Below are 18,753 nucleotides of genomic sequence, written 5' to 3'. Positions count from 1 at the left end.
TTTGAGGCTCTCCAGGGTGGTGGCCTCTCGCTGATCCTCATACTCCTGTGGCGTCACCTGCTGGCAGAAGGTGAACGCTGCAACACACAGAGGGGAATAGGATATGAGTTTTTGACTGGAGCATTAATGCACAGTGGACATACAAAACATTTTCTGTATATGTATGACTGTTATTTCATATGATGGGGAAATATGTAATGCCAGGCAATGTGTGCATATTTAGTTGTAGTTGTTTTTGACTTACTGGCAATTGAGTCAGGGTCTTTTCCCTGCTGCATAGTCCTCAGTGTTCTCCTCACAGCTTCAATAAGGGACATAGGAGTCTGTATTCATGACAGTTTAAAAAAAAAAAAAAAAAAAAAGTAAAAGGAATTTTAACAAATGTTAAATCAAATGTTTTTTTTGTTGCTATACTGACAAAGTAGCAACTTAATAAAACTTGATTCAATTACATTTTCTATAAAGAAGTTCAGGTGATGTGAAACTTTTCCTGAACATGTACCTTGAAGAGCTCAGTGCATTTGTCCATGAGAAACAGCACCAGGGTTTCACTTTGGGATCGCGTCAGTTCGTGATTCTGGACAATTGCTCTCTGAAAAGTGCGGCTGACCAAGGCCCTGTTATCAATCTGAAAGGAAACACACCAGAAAGTCTAAGATAAGTGACCATTGATCCAACTTTTAATATAACTCCACAAAATAAAGCTACACTTGAATCTAAAAAAACTGTTGAACAATGTACAGCATGGGCTGTGAACACCAAAGCTGGTTTGGCGAAAAAGGACCTGTTTTTGAAGACGGCAAGCATCTGGGCGAGCTGCTGTGCCCATAAAGGCCAGTAGTCTCCTGAGTTCATCTCTCACACTTGTCTCCAGCAGTCGAAAACACAACTGAGATGCTTTGATGGCATCCTGCAACTTCCCTTCATCTGGAAAACAAAAACAAAATGTGGTCAAGACATGGATTACAAACCACAGGGGCACTTACTTATTGCTTTACATGTACACACATATCATTTAATGTTAACTGTGCCAGAATGGGTTGTCAAATCTCGCTCCAGTTTTAAATTTAATTTTAAAACAGCAAAATTCCCATTAAACCTTACTAAGTCTCACCCAGCAAATTCAGAATTGCAGCATGTATGTCAAGGTAGCGTCCTGAGAGCAGCGGAGCTTTTTCCTGTCCACTGTAGTACTTGGCAATGGTGTCAAAGAGCAGTCTCTTTTGGCTTGCCATCTGTTCTGCCTGGTCATCTTCTGAAAAGGCATTGCCACCTTGTTGGCTGAGCTGTTCCCCTGCAACCACGATCAGCTGGTCGGGAAAGAGCTCCAAGCAGTCTGCCGCTGCCGACAGCCACCCATCCAACCTAAAAAAAACAAAGGGTGATGAAACAGAATGGGTTTCTTTACTGTCACTGTAGGGGAGGTGAAATAAAAGGACAGACTTGTGTTGCTATCAAAACTACAAAAGGTTACTAATCAGAAGTAACTTTCTCTGTCAATTTTTGAAAATGGAACAGGATAAGTTTACATAATTCTAGTTGTATGTCCAATATGCAAAAAAGCTTGAAGTATTATTCAGAGCACTGACTGGGGCAGATTTAGGGCGTTGGGCAGCTCTCTCTCCAGACATGTGTTAGATATAACCAGGTCCTGGGTGGCCAGAGGAGCTCTGCAGGCACTGAGCTGAACCCTGGCAGGAGAGGTCAGGATGCAGTCCAGCATTGGCAGCTCTACGATCTGCAGCAGCTGCAGTAGTGTCTGCTGCTTCCAAACCTCAGCCACCACTAGGGAAGGAGGAAAAAGTAGAAGGAGAAAAAAATTATGTTTGAGAGAAAAATATCTGTGTCCGCAATAAACTCCTGACTCAAGTCATGGACTGTTGTTCCCCACCATACTAGCAAATACTGACACAAATAAGAGCTCAGTCTTACCAGTTTTGGACAGAAAGGCAGAAGTAGTGGGGGTAGCGTTTAAAGATGGAGACAAGGTTGGTCGCAGGTTGATGGTCCTCAGCAGCCTCTCAACCCTCCTGTCTGATGGTCCAACAGCAAGAGGATTAGAGATCGTCCTCAGTTCATTCAGCCTCCTGAAACAACAATGGTGATTAAGCACTCATTAGATGTTATCTAGAGCTATATGCCAATGTCAATATTATATCACATATTTATGCATCTCCGTTTCAGTGCAGTGTTCTTCTATACTGAATAAAATGAATCAGTTAAGGATTTAAAGTAAAACCAACCTGGAGCTCTTCTTCCTCTTTAGCCCCTGTTCCTCTGCTGGCATGTTTTCTGTGTCACTATGGCAATCAGACTCCTTCATGGCAGAATTGGCTAACACTTTATATTCCAGGAAACGGTAAAGGCTGCAGCTGCTGTCCTCAAAGGTCACTTCTTTGTCTTTGCAAAACAGCTTGGTACCCACTGGTTCAAACACCTTGGCCTCCATCAGAGCCTGGCAGAGTCGAGCAGCTTTGAGGCGAGACACTTCACTTGTGCAAAACACCACATTCTGCATCAAATAACTGAGGACGGCATCCACAGCGTCTGAGCCTGTGAAACATTCGGCATGAACACGTAGATGCCTTCTACAGCGACGCACCTCCACCTGGGTTTGCAGGGCCTGGATGATGTTGTGCCACAGCTGGGTGGCACCGAAGGGCCCCGAGAAACCTATTAGGAGATATAGGGTTAAAGGAAATGAGGTCAAAACAAGTTAAATCCCAGAGCCATTTACATATCTTAAAAAAACTGATGTATACAATTTACTAATAAACATGTTTCATCTCAAATTAAAAGGGGACCATGAAGCGCAAATACTGCATGGTGGAAAATAAGACCTAACAACTTGTGACAGGGAAAACAGTGAAAAAGTCTTATCACATATATTTATTTAGTTTTGCTTATTCTACTGTATGTTAAAAATGACAGTTAACGTTAAAAGTATAGTTTATTCATCATTTTACTGTAAACCAGTAACATTAATGAACTCTAACAATGCAACGTCACAGTAGATTTACTCAATGTATGTGCAAAGTTCAGGTACTTGTACTTTCCTTGAGTATTTAATCATTTTGTGCTACTTTGCACTTCTATTCCACTAAATAAAAAATAAAAATAAAACATTAATACTGCGTATTGTTAATGTTGTTTTGTTGCATCATCATCTTTTTGTCTGTATTATCATTGTCATTATTTTCTAATGTAACATGTCGATTTAATCTATTAGTCTATTGTAACTGGCTAGCCTATACATAACGTTAAAGTAACGTTAGCAGTTAGTTAAAATTAGCTCCACGTCGACCAACTACAAAAGTCAAAAGCTGATTACACATCAATGCATCTGTAATAACAATTCCATATTACACTTTCCCTAAGGTAAACCAGACGCACACTTTTTTCCCCATTTAAATCTTTACTGGCAAAAGATAACGTGCTGTAACGTTTTGAATGCAGGACTTTTTGCTTGCAATTTGTCAATGCTAGACGCCAGCGCCTTAGCCTTTACTTACACATTGGTGCTTTGTTTGTGTGCTTGCAATTATACCAAGGGGAGATACTCTAACTTTAAACTTATTTAGCGGTAATACTCAGATCTTACCATGCTGTATATTTTCACGAAAACTCCTCGTTTGGCTGTTCAACCTTCTAAAACGCGGAGTCAAATTAACCGCCATCACGAGCTCTCCGTGTGACGTAAACACCAACACCTTCTTCTTCTTCTTTCTTTTTCTTCTTCTTCTTCTTCTTCTTCTTCTTCTTCTTTGGGGTTTTACAGTTTGCAGTTGGCATCATATGCGTTGCATTACTGCCTCCTACTGGTAATTACTTATGGGATTATTTTTGTGCCTTTAATTCCAAGCAAAACCTCTCAAGTATCAAACAAAAATCACTAACTCAAGCAAAAAAAAATGTCATCTCTAAAGTAAAACTTAAAACTTGCAAACAAAACATTTGTGTAGTCCTAAACTATTGGTTTTTTATTTGTTTGATAATACGGTATGTCCTTTTGTTAACAGTTCCCTCTGCTTCTTTCTCAATGATCGGTCTTTTGCTCTCCATTGTGTCTCTCCATCATGTTTGCCAGCACATGCCACTTCTGGCTGCCACATGCCACTTAAAAATCTAACTCCTATTGCACTCAGATATGGCATATGAAGGAAGTCAAATTATTTTTACAAAATAAGAATCTATTCTAATATGACAAAGTGTACCACGTCTCATTGCAACACGTTCATTTTTTTTCTTTTGAGTCAATCAGAATGTAGTTTTACATTTACACTATCAAAAAAACTAAAGTATATACTGTATATATCTTTATTTAGTATTTTTCCTGTTGTTTGTGGTTGATGACTACTATACCCTTTAATTTATTATTGTTAATATGAGCTTCCTTGGACTGAAGAATTTAAATGTATGTCTGTGTACCTCATGCAAAATAATATCTCATTTGGAAGTGTTTATCTTGGGCTCATATGTGTAGTCTTTATTCCGTGGGTTAATCATAAAATGAAGCAGTGCTATATTCATGCACCTATGTGGTTATGATCGCTTTCCTGAAATCTATTAACTTCATACAGATAAAGTCAGGGGACTGTGCTAAACATCCTATCACCACGGTGAAATGCCAGCTTGTGAAATAATGACACATGAGAGCCTGACCCAGTTTTTTAATAAAGAGGAGTTTCAAATGAATGTGCCATTTACAGGACCTGCGCCATCAGAAAAGGTTCTACTGAATTTTTTATCACATCAACTTCAAGGTGAGATTGTTGCTCTGTGTTTCTTATTTCAAAATAATGACTCATTGGTCTCTTATGATGGAATAATTTTTAGTGGTTTAATCAACCTCTAATAGTTTAAAAGTTAAAAAGGACTGGACATAGACAGACATCAGAGAGGGACTGGTCAGTTGGCATAATATTCACCAGTAGAAGAAAATTGTAGCAAGTCTTTCCTTTAATTATTTATCAGGTACAAGAATGGGTGCAAGAACTGTCACGCGATAATAAGGAGGAAGTTTAGTTCCATATTGTTTCATTGACCACAGCACCACTATAACTTTAGGTTTTGGGTGGGGTATAGAGAGAGTTTGTTTAAGTGTCTTTGATTTTGAGACAAATATTCTTTCATGTTATATTTTTATTTATTTATATCTTGTATCTTTTATTTCGTAATGGATTATTGCAACTTTACTGGGTGGTATTGTCCATTCATATGTTTATCTCATTCTCCCAAACCAGTATAAAGAAAAGCGATGACCTAACCCATATTTGGGCCTTTCCTTTTATTTTAGCTCTAAGTCCAAATTTGAGATGATTATCAGATGCAATAAATGCATGAAACATGTTTGGTCCCAGTATACATTTGTACTCTTGTCCATACAGTAGGCCTACATATCTGCCAAAAATCTTATAACCTGCCACAAAGTTCTACTACAGCTTTTGTCTCATTTATACTCTTATTGTCAATCAATATGGTCCATCTTTTTGGCTTCAAATGGTTTTTTTTTGTGTGATTTTTTGTGTGATTTGAATTATTACCTCCCTGCTTTTCTGTTTTACCTGTTCAGTCTTTTTTATTAATGAACCCTGGGCTGCGAAACAAATTTCCCCTTTGGGACAACAAAGATAATCTTGAACCTTGATGATGAATGGGGGGGCAACAGCTTGTAAATGAGACCTCCTCTGTTGGACATTGCAAGATATAATTAAAAAAAGCAAAGAAAAATGTCCAATAAGATCACCAGGTGGCTCTTTGTGTATAGGTAAACAGACCAACCTACAATATAAGGTAATGCGTTACATCATAAACCCATTTTCAGACATGTACTTCACTCCATAAATGTACTGGTAATCTAACATGTTAGTGCCAGAAAATGAAATAGAATTACAATGATTTTGTGACAATATTTTTGGATTCAAAATCTAGTGTTAGTAACAACCTATAAGGGATTGTCCCATAGCACAGTTGTCCTCAAACTTTTTCACATCAAGGACCCCTAAACTGACACAAATTAGACCACGGATCCCCATCTGATAAGACGTTGTCCCAGGGTCTGCTACCTGATAGAATATTTGCGTTTAGATGTTTTATTACAGAAAGTAAATGAAACTCATGAGAAAAATCATAAAATCTGTCATTGTGTTACTTATGGATGAAATTATAGTGAAAATAAATGATTCCCCTATTTGTGATTCCCCTCTTCAAGGACCCCTGTTGGTCCCCGGACCCCACTTTGAGTATCACTGCTATAGCACATAATTTGCATATAACTCAATTCATTGTCCAATAAAATATACTGTCTATAATCAATGGATCTATTTTCTCTCCAAGGGTGAGCCATGTTCTCCTCAGCCTGCCAGTGGACTCTGCACCCATGTGCCGTTAAAAGTCTATTGGTGTTGTGTTTTCTAGGCCTTTTTGTCATGTACAAGACTGACATCAAGTTCCCCAATTTTGGCATTTACATGGAGAAAGGCCGTCAGTTCTGTCCTACAGTCTTGTGTGCGGCGAGAGCGCAGACCCAGGACTCACAACCAAACAGTTCCACAGAGCTGCACATAGAACCACATCACAATGACAGCCAGAAGATCCAGCAGGCAGCAGCAGTGGACGCTGAGCTTGACACTATTGTATTGATCTGGATGTGGCCATTTGGCGCCAGATATGATCTCAGCTGCAATATTTTCAATATCACAAGATGCCACTTGACAGATGACAAGACACTTTACCATAAAGCCCATGGGGTTCTCTTCCACCACAGGGACATTCATGGAAATCTAGGAGACTTTCCGAAAGAGCCCCGTCCTCATTTTCAGAAATGGGTATGGTCAAATATGGAGTCACCTGCAAACTCCGCTGCAATCCCTAAACTTAATGACTTATTCAACTTGACATGCAATTATCGCCTTGATTCAAATATCCCAGTGCCTTATGGGTATCTGGTGCCAGTGACATCTGAAAATGAGACATTCAAACTGCCAGCAAAGAACAAGTTGGTGTGTTGGATTGTGAGTAATTGGAACCCGCAGTACGAGAGAGTTAAGTATTACAATGAACTGAAGAAACACATCAAGATTCATTCTTATGGAAATGCCTTTGCCCGACCTATAAGCGACCAAGACTATTCAAAGATAGTTTCTAGTTGTAAATTCTACCTCTCCTTTGAGAACTCTGTCTACAAAGACTATATCACAGATAAGTTGTACCTGCCAATGATGAAGGGAAGTGTACCAATAGTTCTGGGCCCTCCAAGACCAAATTATGAGGACCATATCCCAGCAGAATCTTTCATTCATGTCAATGACTTTTCTACTGCAAAGGAGCTAGCAGAGAAGCTACTTTACCTTGACCAAAATAATTCTGAGTACATTAGATACTTTAACTGGATAGGCAAGTTGAAAGTTAAATTGTCTTGGTTTGGAAAAGAACATGCTTGCAAAACTTGTAGTTACTTACAAAACCACAGAGAGAACCAAGCTTTTCATGATCTTAACAAATGGTACTGGGGTTAAGATGTTGTAGTAGCCTTGGATTGGAGAAGTACACAGTCAGTAGTAGGCTGTACAGTGTGTTTGCATATTAAGTGCTTTGGGGCCCTTCTGTAACTAATTTTGGGGTACAATGGTTCTGGAGAAAGCTACAAGCAGCAATATCACAGGCCAAGCAACAGGCACTTTAAATAGGCTAAAGAATTTAATTTCTCATAAACTGCCGCTTATTTTATATCAGAAATTTCAACTCAATGGTCAATATTTGATTGGAAATGAATGCCATTTATTCATGTGTAGCTATATTATTATCAGGGGTTAAATTGGGCCGGGGCTCAGCCCCGGCACATAAGCCTGCTCGTTTGTCCGGATGTGCCTGCCTGCAATGTAAATATGTCACATACAATTTGATGAAAGTGATGCTTTTGAAAACATAATATTTCTGACAATAAATGAAAGATTTTTGAAATGGCATGTCTATTTTGTCTCGGCGGAGTTGAGATGACAACAATCAGAACACGACAACAACCCGCCCAGAACTGACAATTCACCGCGGGTCAACTACATCGCCAAAGTGTCTAGTCGGTAGGATTAACAGATAAAATGCCTTCTCCTAAAGCTAAAAACACCATTCGCAGCGGCGGAAGCCCGGTGCTCGGAAGCTCCAACGGCCGCTACGATTTCATGCCGTTGAACCGGTTCTCGCTGTCGCATCTCCTCCAGCGGCAGGGCTCCGAGCCGGCCACGGCTCGCCTCCGAGCATCGGAGAGCCCCACTCGGTGCCGTGTGTGTGTGTGTGTGTGTGTGTGTGTGTGTGTGTGTGTGTGTGTGTGTGTGTGTTGTGTGTGTGTGTGTGTGTGTGTTGTAGTAAAGAGAGAGATTGGGAGAAGGAAGTTTGTGTGAGGTGGACCTGGTCACTACAGACCCAAATCTTCTCAGCTGTTGCTGCTGCACTGCCTCTTATGTGGCACGTTATGTTTGGCACATTGTATGGGTCACTTCTTATATCATAAGGTAATAGCCTACAATGTGTAATCAAGTAATGACTGATTAACAGTAATGTAAATGCTATATGCCCTAATACCTGTTGATACTACAATGATGCAAAGTAGGCTATAGGCTCTTAAGCTTGCAGTTATGCAAATATCATGTAAGACTCAATTTCTCCATTTCTTTGCACAAAACTCTCCAGAAAGTGCCATTAACGGTTTATTTTTCAATTTTTTTTCAAATTATTATTATTATTAATAATAATAATAATATAACATTATAAATTTAAATTAACATAACTAAATTTTAACTAATGCTGAAAGCCAGGTTTGTTTCTATTGACAGGAATATACATTATTAGGCAGGCTCTTTTCCAGCATACATTCTTTCTAAAATTCCCATGGTTCCCTTGTCCATTCTGCAGGTTCTGACCAATAAGAACAAAAAGAACAATAAATTAAATCTGCAGAAACAAGATTGTATCATTTTTTTCCTTTATTTTATTTATTGTTTTGTAACAAAATGTCATGTTTTGTAAGGAATTTTAAGAACTACATTTGTCAAAGTTTACTCTGAACACAATTGACCTCAATGAGCATAAGTCTGACAGGAATATTTCTAAAATGGCCTTTTTAAAATTTAAAATAGATTAAACTAAACCGTAAACCCGCAATAGGATGCACTCTGATATCTCAGATAAGTAAGAGTCATTTAAACACATGTAAATATTGTGAAATGTGAAATAAAAGAAACAATTATGATTAAGATATGAGCAGCACGTTGGTTTGTATCCACAAAGAAGTATCCTAATGCATCCCTAGTTCCATCTAGTGGCCGCCGGTAACAGCTCTTAAACTCTCCATCAACCCCCATCTTCCATTACATTTCATTTGGCTGACGCTTTTATTCAAAGTGACTTAATAAGTGTATTCAACCATGAAGGTACAAACTCGCAACAGCAAGAATCACATCTAAAGTGGCTTAAAATAAACTAAGTAGGCTACCACGTAAATGCAATGTTGTTATAACCATCATTTACTTTCAGCTGTCCTGATAACAAGTCTTAACCCAAAAATGTAATGATTTACTTTGGGGGGGATTTACTTCAAATGCGGGGTATGGAGTGAGACCCTATTACAATAACGCTTCTGTAAACACACTGAGGTCACATCCGTAAACAAGACGCCCCACGTGAAGAAGAGCAGAGCGTACCATTTCTACCAAGAGGGAGATAATGAAGAATGTTATATAAATTTGCCTTAGCTATATGTGTGCATTTAGTTTTATGTATACCAGTTTAAAACGTATACTTTAATCGAAAGACTTCTTTAATCTTTCTTTAATCTTTAATCATAAACCTTGTGTCCGCCTTTAGTCGGCTTTTGATTGCCCCTATGTATCGCATGGTTTCGTCTGTTTGTCCTTAAAGCCAGCTGGGGTAACTAAAGACCTTTAAACAGAGAGCAATTTCACAGGACGACGACGACGAATCTTCTCTTCAGAGTTGAGCTATTTTTGGTATTAGTCTCCTTTTCCGGAGACTTGAATGAGGTAAAAGTCGCATTTGTTAACCACATTTTACTCTATTTGAAATTGCGAATCATTCGGCTGGTTCTGTTCGCAACTACTACGTCCATTTTGGATTTGTTGTGGAGCAGAAACTTGAGTACAGCCGTCGAAGGTTCCAACTATCACGACAACGCCAATGTCAACGTATAGCTGCTATATAAAATTATTTCGGCTGTTATAGCCTGGGCGTTTGGTCAAGTAACAAAGGCTGTCATGTAAACAATGCTATGATATAGCTAAGCAGTGACGACTTTGACGGTTATCTACAAAATGTCTTTTGCAGTAAGGGCGTAATGCATGTTGTCTTACTGTCATTTTGATCGGGTTCTTGCGTGGGCATAAATAAAATGTATGCTACTACATGAAATGTTGGGTACGTGTTATGGTCTGCTGCTCAGATCACGTGTCACCCACTTCTAAGCGTGTGTGGATATTTTTTTCTTTCCACGTGCCAATGTAACCAAAGATTTTCCATGTAGGAATGACGGACAGGGAGCTGCAGCCAATAACGAGAATCCCCGTGTAGTTAGCCCAACCTCCCTGATCCATTGCTTTGTTTACATTATACTGCAGTCGAATATGGATCCCTGAAGATCCCCTTATCCATCGAAATACAGTCTACAATTAACAGTATATTTCAAATCAGTCAAAACCATTCTAATTGTTAGTCTTTTTTAAATCACATGTCAAATGTTTAGGTTTTATATTTTACCTATTATTCAGAAGATTTCTTATAATGAAGCAGCAGATGACAGACTTAATCCATAATCTGGACTGTACTGCTCCCATCACTCTAGATAATCTCTGAAAATTGGCCTGCTGCGTAGCTGTGACCTAGCTGTCAAGTCTAGCAGATGATGTAATGAATGAGTTGCACAGCGGGGGATACATAGAAGTCACACACTCCCTACACCCACCCCCCACCCCTTGAGCTATCTTTAAAACCAAAAGAGCAGCGAGGGAGTGTGCATTCATTTTTGGCAGGAGATAACTATGACCAGGGACAGGAACACCCAAGGGTCACCCTGTCAGCACTATGTCTTATACAGTGCTGGCAGATAATTTTAGAAAGGAAGTACCAAATTAAAGGTAATCACGATACATTGTGGGGGTTTTATTTAGCAAAGTGTGCAATTTGTGTTTTTTGATTTAAAAACATGTACACAAGTTCTGTGGTATAGTTTGCCTTTAGCTTGGCTTTTCTTACAAATGGTACCTTTTTCTTTCTTATGCTATGTGTTTTTTATTTGTGTGGACAGACAACCTGTAAACTGGTGTAACAGGATCGTTCCGCCGGTTGAGAAGCCCTCTGTTGTCCCATGTTGCCCTGGAGACACAATTGATCTCAGACAGGCCTGGACACAGTGTCCCTTTTGTCCTCAAGGAATACAAGCTTTTGTTTAAACCTAGTTATGGAAAAGGGTTCCGTTTGTGTCCTGACTTTGGATAGTGTTGTAGACCTCTGTGGCAGTAAACCCTCAACTCAGGGACGCTGAAAGTGTTTTTCCGAGGAATTACTTAATGCGCTATTAATCGAGTTTAACAATAAGTTGATACCAAAGGCAGCCATCTCTGTTTCCATGGAGACTGGCCCGCAATATGTTTTTATTGAGTGTGACTCGTGTTTTTGCATGCAAATTAAATGCACTAAAACAGAAGTGAGTAAAGCAAGCAAACTCCTAAAGTTGAGAGGGCACACACATTCATTTTCATCTTATATGATCAATTCAATACACCATAGGGCTGTCAAAATAACCCAAAAAGGATGTTTCCTATTGATATTCCTATATTATACTGACAAATATTCCTTCTTAAAAAAAAACACTAGTTCGACCTAATTTATTTTTGCACATTATTTCCATAAAAGGGGGAACGTACAACAAGATACATAATTACTTGTATAGGTATATTTATTTCAACATAAACATGTCTTTTAAAAGATTTACATACCTACACTGAAATAAACTAATAAAATGGTGCCCTATACCGTAAAACTTAAGAGACCGTAGACCTCTCTCCCTCATTCTCTGCACCGTGGTTGGTGCTGAGACCCAAGCAAGCTAGCTAGCTAACCAGCTGGTCGATCAGCCGTTAAATGATTACAATTTAACAACTTAATGTTTAAACCAACCATGGATCATTTTGTTTTTGACTGTAAATGCCATGAAAAGACCAAAACCAACCATGCGTTTAGTCGGTCTCTCAATACTTTCTAACATTATGTACTCTGTCTTTGGCTCTCAGCCCCAAGCCTATTTTTTTCAGAGCAGCTTCCACACAGAGGAGGAATGATCACCTGTCACTTAAATTCTAAACCTGTTCTGTGTTTCTTTTGTTAGTAAGGTAGTAAGAAACCCATTAACTTGTGCTGAACATGAAACCCGTTCTGCTGAAGTTAAAGCTAACAAGCTATGGGTTGTAACCATCTTCTCATGTGCAGCTATAACCCTAAGATGCCTCTAAATAATGAGCGACCTGCATCCACATCCAGCGGTGAGGATCAAGGCAGCGATGTGGAGTCGTCGTCAGAGCGCTGTGACAGCATGACGTCGACCAGCAACCGTGAGAGCTTCACTAGCGACTGCTCCAGCAAGCATAGCACACCTTCCTGTGAGTTTGCCACCTCACCTTTTCTGGTCTCTCCATAAGCTCAGTAGACAACCTCTGACTTTTTGTGTCCATGATGGTTTTCCTTTCTCAGGAAAGGCCTGTTAGTTAGTTTGGTTTCTGCACTGACTCAGACTGCACTTTGACAATTAATATTTATAATTCCATTTTGTTTGTACTGATAATGTTCCAGGGCTTCCAAGGGTGTTTTAAAAACCATTTAGGCTTCACTCCAAGCCTAAGACTGGGTAAACCAATTAAAAAAAACTTTATTAAGGAAAGCAATGAGATCTAACAAAGCATTTTTAAGCAGAAGCATTGTTGTAGTTTATGTTTCAGAGCCTGTATTTTATCCACAATCACAGAATTTATTAACCTCACCATTATCATCATGCAACTTCAACGGTCAATTCTATGCTCTCACATTTTTTGTTAAAGCTCATTTTCATCCATTTACAAATATATTTGTAAATGGATTTTCAATACTTGGTTCCCACAGCAAGCCCACCCAAAACCTTAACCCTGGATGTAGTCATGGATTCTGCCAGAGACCTGTCCAATCTCAGCCTTGCCCATGAGATGATTGTGAACGGCAACTTCTGTCTGGAGCCGAAAAGCCTGCCTCAGGACAGGTATGTTATGAGAAGTTCTCCATTTGGTCACACCCTGATCATGTTTTGTGGATTATCAGTGAACCTAAATGCCAGTTTGTCAGCTAAGGGCTTTACAAAAATATAAAAGTGGACCTGAGCTTTGATTACAAATGTCAGGTTTTATAGTATTTATACTTGCCGTTGCTTTGTACTATTCACTAGTGATGGTGAGATGATTATGATTGTATAACATAACTAACTGTACATTAAACTAATTGTATATTAAACTAATTGCCTTGAGAGGAATTTGGCTGGCATGGATAACTTCTGGGATTGCTCTCTAACTTTTCACACTGTTATTAGCTCTGCTCACAAAGATTTAACCTTTTTTAATTGATTATAAAATAGTTTCCCAGGATTGACAAGAGTATGTGTACACCTCATGGAAGGGAACCTTTATCACAGAATACTAATGTGTGAAACTGATATGTGAGTTTTCAAAGGAACACGAAACAGCAGAAATCCAAAGCGATGCCATTATTTGTGCCCAACTGAAGGTGAATGATAAAAACGGTGACAAATTATTAAGGAGAACAGCTTAGACAAACTGCATCAACAAAGAGGAGCCGCAGTTTAAATACACTAGGGACATGACGTACATTTACAGTATATAGGGGCTTCTCTACTAATACCTAAAATGTCCAGCCATTGTTACACTGCCTGTGAAGGTTATTGCTACTTCAAAGTAAAGGGCATTCTAATGACTTCAGTTAAAGATGAGGTGAATTTACTCAAATTATGTCAAGAGTTCAGTCCCCATATTTAATAAAAATAAGTACCTAATTTTTAAGTGTATTGATCAATAAAATTGTAGAAATCGGATAGAGAGGCAACCTTTTGATCATATATATCTTATAATACATTTAGATCTGGATTGCATTTTATAGTAAAGAGACGGAGAAATTATGCATACACCATACTTCACCGTTTCTACTGTGTTCATTGACATCTGTCTCTGTTTATCTTAAGCACAACACTGAACAAGCGAGTGAAGAGGACAGACATTAGAGATCAGGGGAGCAAAGGAAAGGAGGAGCATTTCTTTATTGAAGAGTGGACAGCAGCAGATAAGATTATATTTTCAATGCTCAACAAAAAGATTGATGCCGTTTTTTTTAGTTTTTTTTTTATTAGGAGATCTGTGTCTGTTATTTAGTACCTTGTGCATCATTCCTACCAAAGCCCATTTCAGAAATGGCCGTTTTTTCCTGACCGATTATATACTCAGCTAATCTAAATCCTCAATTTTCTTTTTTTAGTTTATGGAAGATGGTTAGAGATATTGTCCACAAGGCCTTCTGGGACATCCTGGAGTCGGAGCTGAACGACGACCCACCTGAGTATGGGCAAGCCATCAGATTATTGGAGGAGATCAGAGAGGTCAGCACACACAATGTGATGTTTACAGCTTCACTGGATCTGTAGAAATGACTTTATTTCTCTGATTTTCCATACATTTATTTGCTGCATGATCTATATAGCAGTCCTCTTACATATTAAAGATCCCTTTGTCACTCCTTCTCTATTTCTCCGTCTTCTCCTTTTGTGACTGGTATATGTAGAAAAACGGCAACGATTGCGCAACATCCCTTTTATTAATTAAATTCTAAAGCATGCTTTCTATCATTTTCCTCTTTGGACAGATATTACTGTCATTTCTTAATCCGGGTGCCAATCGAATGCGGACCCAGATTATGGAGGTGCTGGACATGGATCTGATTCGTCAGCAAGCTGAGAACGATGCTGTAGACATCCAGGGGCTTGCCTCCTACATTATCACCACCATGGGCAAGATGTGTGCACCAGCCAGAGATGAGGAAATCAAGAAGCTCCGTGAAAGCTCCGATAACAAAGTGACACTGTTCAGGTAAATACACACATGGCATTTTAAAAGCTTTGAATTGATTATGACCAGATCTTGTATTGTCAGTCTGAGAGTAAAACTTGAGTTTTCCTATTTAGCTAATTTATAAGAAGCAAGTCAATCACAGTGGCTTTTATTTTTATTTTTTTTACCCTCCAGGGAGGTCTTCCGTGTGCTGGACCTGATGAAGGCAGACACAGTCAACTTTACAATCGATAATCTGAGGCCTGTGCTGCAGAGGCAGGGTGTTGAATACGAGAGGGAAAAGTTTCAGAGCATCCTGGACAAAACACCCAGTGAGTGAGAAAGGACACCATTTTCTCTATAGCTTTAAATACTGTGTGTTTTACTATTTCTGTTGCCAGATATATGGTCAGCGGAAGAAATGCATAACATTCTGTTAATTGTCAGAAAAAAAGTATTACGAAACAAACTCCTCAATCTGTATTGCTGTGATAAAGGTGCTTTGGAGCACACCACCTCTTGGATCAAGTCAGCAGTGGAGGAGCTGTCGACCACCATCCCCAAAGAACAGCCCAACGGCCCGGGGAAAGGACAGCGACTGGTGCCCGGGCCCTTTCAGATCCTCAACACTGCCTTTTTCTGTATCCTAACATGGGACTATGATAAGGGTCCACTGCCTGAGGTGCGTGTGTTTTGAATGTGCGTATGCAACTAACAGATATTACCTTTTTTGTATATCGGGTGTTATTTGTGAAATATACATATTGAAATATTTATTTTTATTTTAGGGGGGGTTGCCTGCTGTAATTGTCTTTTGGTGGAAGCCATGATTTTGCGTAGTCTTGTTGTTAACATGAATGTGTGAGGTTACCAAATAATGAGCTAGATAGAGGTGCTGGTAGGTGGATTCAATTTTGGACAGAACCTGGCTAGCAATTTGTGCCCCTTTCCAGTCTTTAGTCTAAGCTAAGCCAATCTTCTCTCAGCTCCATACTTGCACACAGGCATGACTCTAGTATTCATCTTCTCATCTAATTTAAGAAGACAAATGCGTTTCCCAAAATGTCAAACTATTCTTAAGTCTTCTTTTGCTTCTTCTCTAGACCTGGATGACTGATGAGACACGTCTGCGAGAGATTCAACGGCAGCTCCAGCAGTATCAGGCTGTGAACGAGGTCCTGCTCATTGTCTACAGCACCGTTGGAGGGCCTATCCAGGATCTGCCTTCCCTGTCTGACCGCATGAAGAGGATGATTAGTGTGCTGCTGGATGGGATGCATAGCCCGTCAGTCACTTTTTTTTTTCTAATCCATCTTAAATCCACAATCTGTATTCAAACATACAACTGATTTATCATGGGTTATTTGCTATCTACTTTATGTAAATTAGGAGCTCAAACCAGAACTCTCCTCTCCTATCTGTAGGGGCTTTAACCTAGAAGAGGCACTAAAGGGTGTCAGTGCTCAGATCTGCTGTGAGCTCAACAAATCTTTAACAGAGAGGAACTACCCTGCCCTGACCCCAGCGTTGCAGGGCACCCTCACAGGCCAGATCTGCAGCATCACTCAGAAGGACAATCCCATCCGCACTCTTGTTGGTAAGATGGAGTGAGCGGGAGTAACTGTGTGCTTATTTTATCCTTTTGCGGGACTGTAAAGATGTTTTCATATAATATTAATTGGAAGAGGAATATGCATTGTTGTGAGTAAAATTGTCAGTGTTTTACTCCAACATGAAGGTTTGTTTGACCTGTTCTTTCCGTTCTCTTTGTGTCTGTGCAGAGGATCGTGTGCAGCACTACTTCATGGCACTCATCTGTGACCCTAAACCCCAGGTCAAACTAGAAAAGGTACCAGCTGGCTTGACTGCTATCAAGCCTGAACTAGCATTGATGGGAGCAAAGTTCATCTCCCTGGTTAACTACAACAAGGCTGTCTATGGACCTTTCTACGCGGATATAATAAGAAAGCTGATGTTCAGCAGCAACCCACCAGCAGCAAACCCTCCTCAGGACACCATTCAGGACTCGGTCACCTCCAATTAAAACCATACTCTGGCTTGTGTAGTCAAAGGAGTCTTTTTTTTTTTTGGGGTCTACTAGACATAGCTAAAGCTAAGGAGATATTACCATAGCTAGGCAGTACAACTGCTGTCAGGCCACTGGAGTTACCTTCATCGTATTGTAAATGTAGTTTATCACTACATTTAGCAGTAAAGGCACTGCAGTGTAGGCGCTATGCATTAGACATTTAACGTGACCTGCATCCTTTGTGATAAATGCTCTAAAATATGCTCTCCTGTGAATATTTACAGCTGCAAAACCAGTGTAAGTGTGATCCATTTTTTAACCTTATGGGTACCCCTACATCGTAAATTTGTTTGTAGTCAGACTGTTATTGTGGAGGGAGTCCACAGGGGGAAAAGGGCGGAACCTTAGAATGTATAAAGCATACAGTAAGCTTTATGAAGCAAAAGGAATAAGTTTGTATATTTAGAAAAGTAGCATATCAGATTCCTTATGTATAACAAGTTATTTATCACTGTTAAAATTCATATATATTTTATATATTATAACTATGACCACCTTTGAACATCTCAAGGAAAAACATGAGATCGCCCCTTTCCCATTGAATTAGTCCTTTTTGATTGATCTCCCTTTAACTTTATCAGCCAGAAAGCGAAATGTTCTGTATTCTTTTTAATCCACTGATATTACTATACAGCGAAAAAGGAAGTTAAAAAAAATAAAGTTTCGGATTTTGACTTCGAAACAACTTTTGTCTGCATGAGTAGCTTTGTGTTGAGGTTAAATCATTTTGCAGTTTTTACTTGAGTAACTTGTCACATGTATGTTCTATCCTTACTTATCTGCCAGTTGAATACTTGTTATGTTGATTCTGTTACATTTTGAGGTACTGTAGTTACAGTATTGCTGTGTTGGCTGTTAGAACCTTTGGGGAAATGAAAGGTGCTGAACTCAAAAGTGGGCCCAATGAAGCACAAAGAAAAGCAGTTGCATTCTTTTACAAAGGTTTACATGGAAATGTTGGAAGTTGTTGTTGTTCTCTTCTCTATCACCGTTATTATAATAAAACTTCAAAAAGACTACTGACCACATCATTTATTTGAGGCAAATTTGTTAATCTTAATGTTTATTTTTAATCTTTTTTCAAATCCTTTTACCTTAATGATTGTCTTTCGCTAGTTCAAAGGTTATTCAATTATTACATGTGTAGAACAAAATAGAAATAAAAAGCTACATTAAACCATAATATTTCCTTTTCTTCACAGGGAATACATCAGCTATTCAGAATTCTAATAAAACATCCCTGATTACATGCTGCTGTTTGAGGGAAGTTATCAAAATAAGAAACTTGAACATCATATGAGATTTACATCCTTAGGGATAAAATAAGGACCAAATTCATTAAAGGTAACTATATCTCTAATGGAGATACAGTGGGGAGATTTTGATTTATATGTTTTATTCAGAAAGTAGTAGTGCTTTGCAAGTCTAACCACAAGCTGATTTATTCACAGCAATCTACAATTATTTATGGCTACTTATACTTGCATTATCAGTGCATCCCTATATGGTGGAATAAACACGCTC

At 39.1% G+C, this 18,753-nt stretch overlaps 3 protein-coding genes and 1 long non-coding RNA gene across 4 annotated transcripts in view; 3 read left to right on the top strand and 1 right to left on the bottom strand.

The window, feature by feature from the left end:
* The window catches only part of LOC120553135, a 20,753-nt gene extending 18,235 nt beyond the window's left edge, over positions 1-2,518 (top strand). The window contains exons 2-3 of the long non-coding RNA XR_005638112.1: positions 1-70; positions 2,414-2,518. The exon at positions 1-70 is cut by the window's left edge and continues 37 nt beyond it. This is a non-coding gene — a long non-coding RNA (uncharacterized LOC120553135). The remainder of the gene's footprint in view (positions 71-2,413) is intronic.
* The window catches only part of depdc4 (DEP domain containing 4), a 5,184-nt gene extending 1,507 nt beyond the window's left edge, over positions 1-3,677 (bottom strand). Inside the window, exons 1-9 of the mRNA XM_039791221.1 lie at positions 3,602-3,677; positions 2,244-2,673; positions 1,933-2,087; positions 1,590-1,785; positions 1,115-1,365; positions 785-927; positions 503-628; positions 245-323; positions 1-77 (exon numbers count right to left, since the gene is read on the bottom strand). The exon at positions 1-77 is cut by the window's left edge and continues 1,507 nt beyond it. Of these exons, the coding sequence (XP_039647155.1) occupies positions 1-77; positions 245-323; positions 503-628; positions 785-927; positions 1,115-1,365; positions 1,590-1,785; positions 1,933-2,087; positions 2,244-2,673; positions 3,602-3,677 (1,533 nt within the window). The remainder of the gene's footprint in view (positions 78-244; positions 324-502; positions 629-784; positions 928-1,114; positions 1,366-1,589; positions 1,786-1,932; positions 2,088-2,243; positions 2,674-3,601) is intronic.
* Positions 3,678-6,344: 2,667 nt separating this feature from the next.
* On the top strand, positions 6,345-7,517 carry LOC120553733 (4-galactosyl-N-acetylglucosaminide 3-alpha-L-fucosyltransferase 9-like). The gene has a single exon (XM_039792427.1). It carries the CDS (start codon positions 6,345-6,347, stop codon positions 7,515-7,517), a length of 1,173 nt encoding a protein of 390 aa, XP_039648361.1.
* Positions 7,518-9,887: 2,370 nt separating this feature from the next.
* Positions 9,888-18,245, top strand: tcp11l2 (t-complex 11, testis-specific-like 2). Its single transcript, XM_039792057.1, has 10 exons — positions 9,888-10,034; positions 12,493-12,662; positions 13,159-13,291; positions 14,572-14,692; positions 14,956-15,179; positions 15,336-15,472; positions 15,638-15,822; positions 16,244-16,425; positions 16,565-16,737; positions 16,922-18,245. Exons 1-10 carry the CDS (start codon positions 10,030-10,032, stop codon positions 17,182-17,184), a joined length of 1,593 nt encoding a protein of 530 aa, XP_039647991.1. The 5' UTR covers positions 9,888-10,029; the 3' UTR covers positions 17,185-18,245.
* Positions 18,246-18,753: the final 508 nt, after the last annotated feature.

This window comes from Perca fluviatilis, chromosome 23, assembly GCF_010015445.1.
Source record: "Perca fluviatilis chromosome 23, GENO_Pfluv_1.0, whole genome shotgun sequence".
Taxonomy (NCBI): domain Eukaryota; kingdom Metazoa; phylum Chordata; class Actinopteri; order Perciformes; family Percidae; genus Perca; species Perca fluviatilis.
This window is presented reverse-complemented; position numbering and strand designations above follow the sequence as displayed.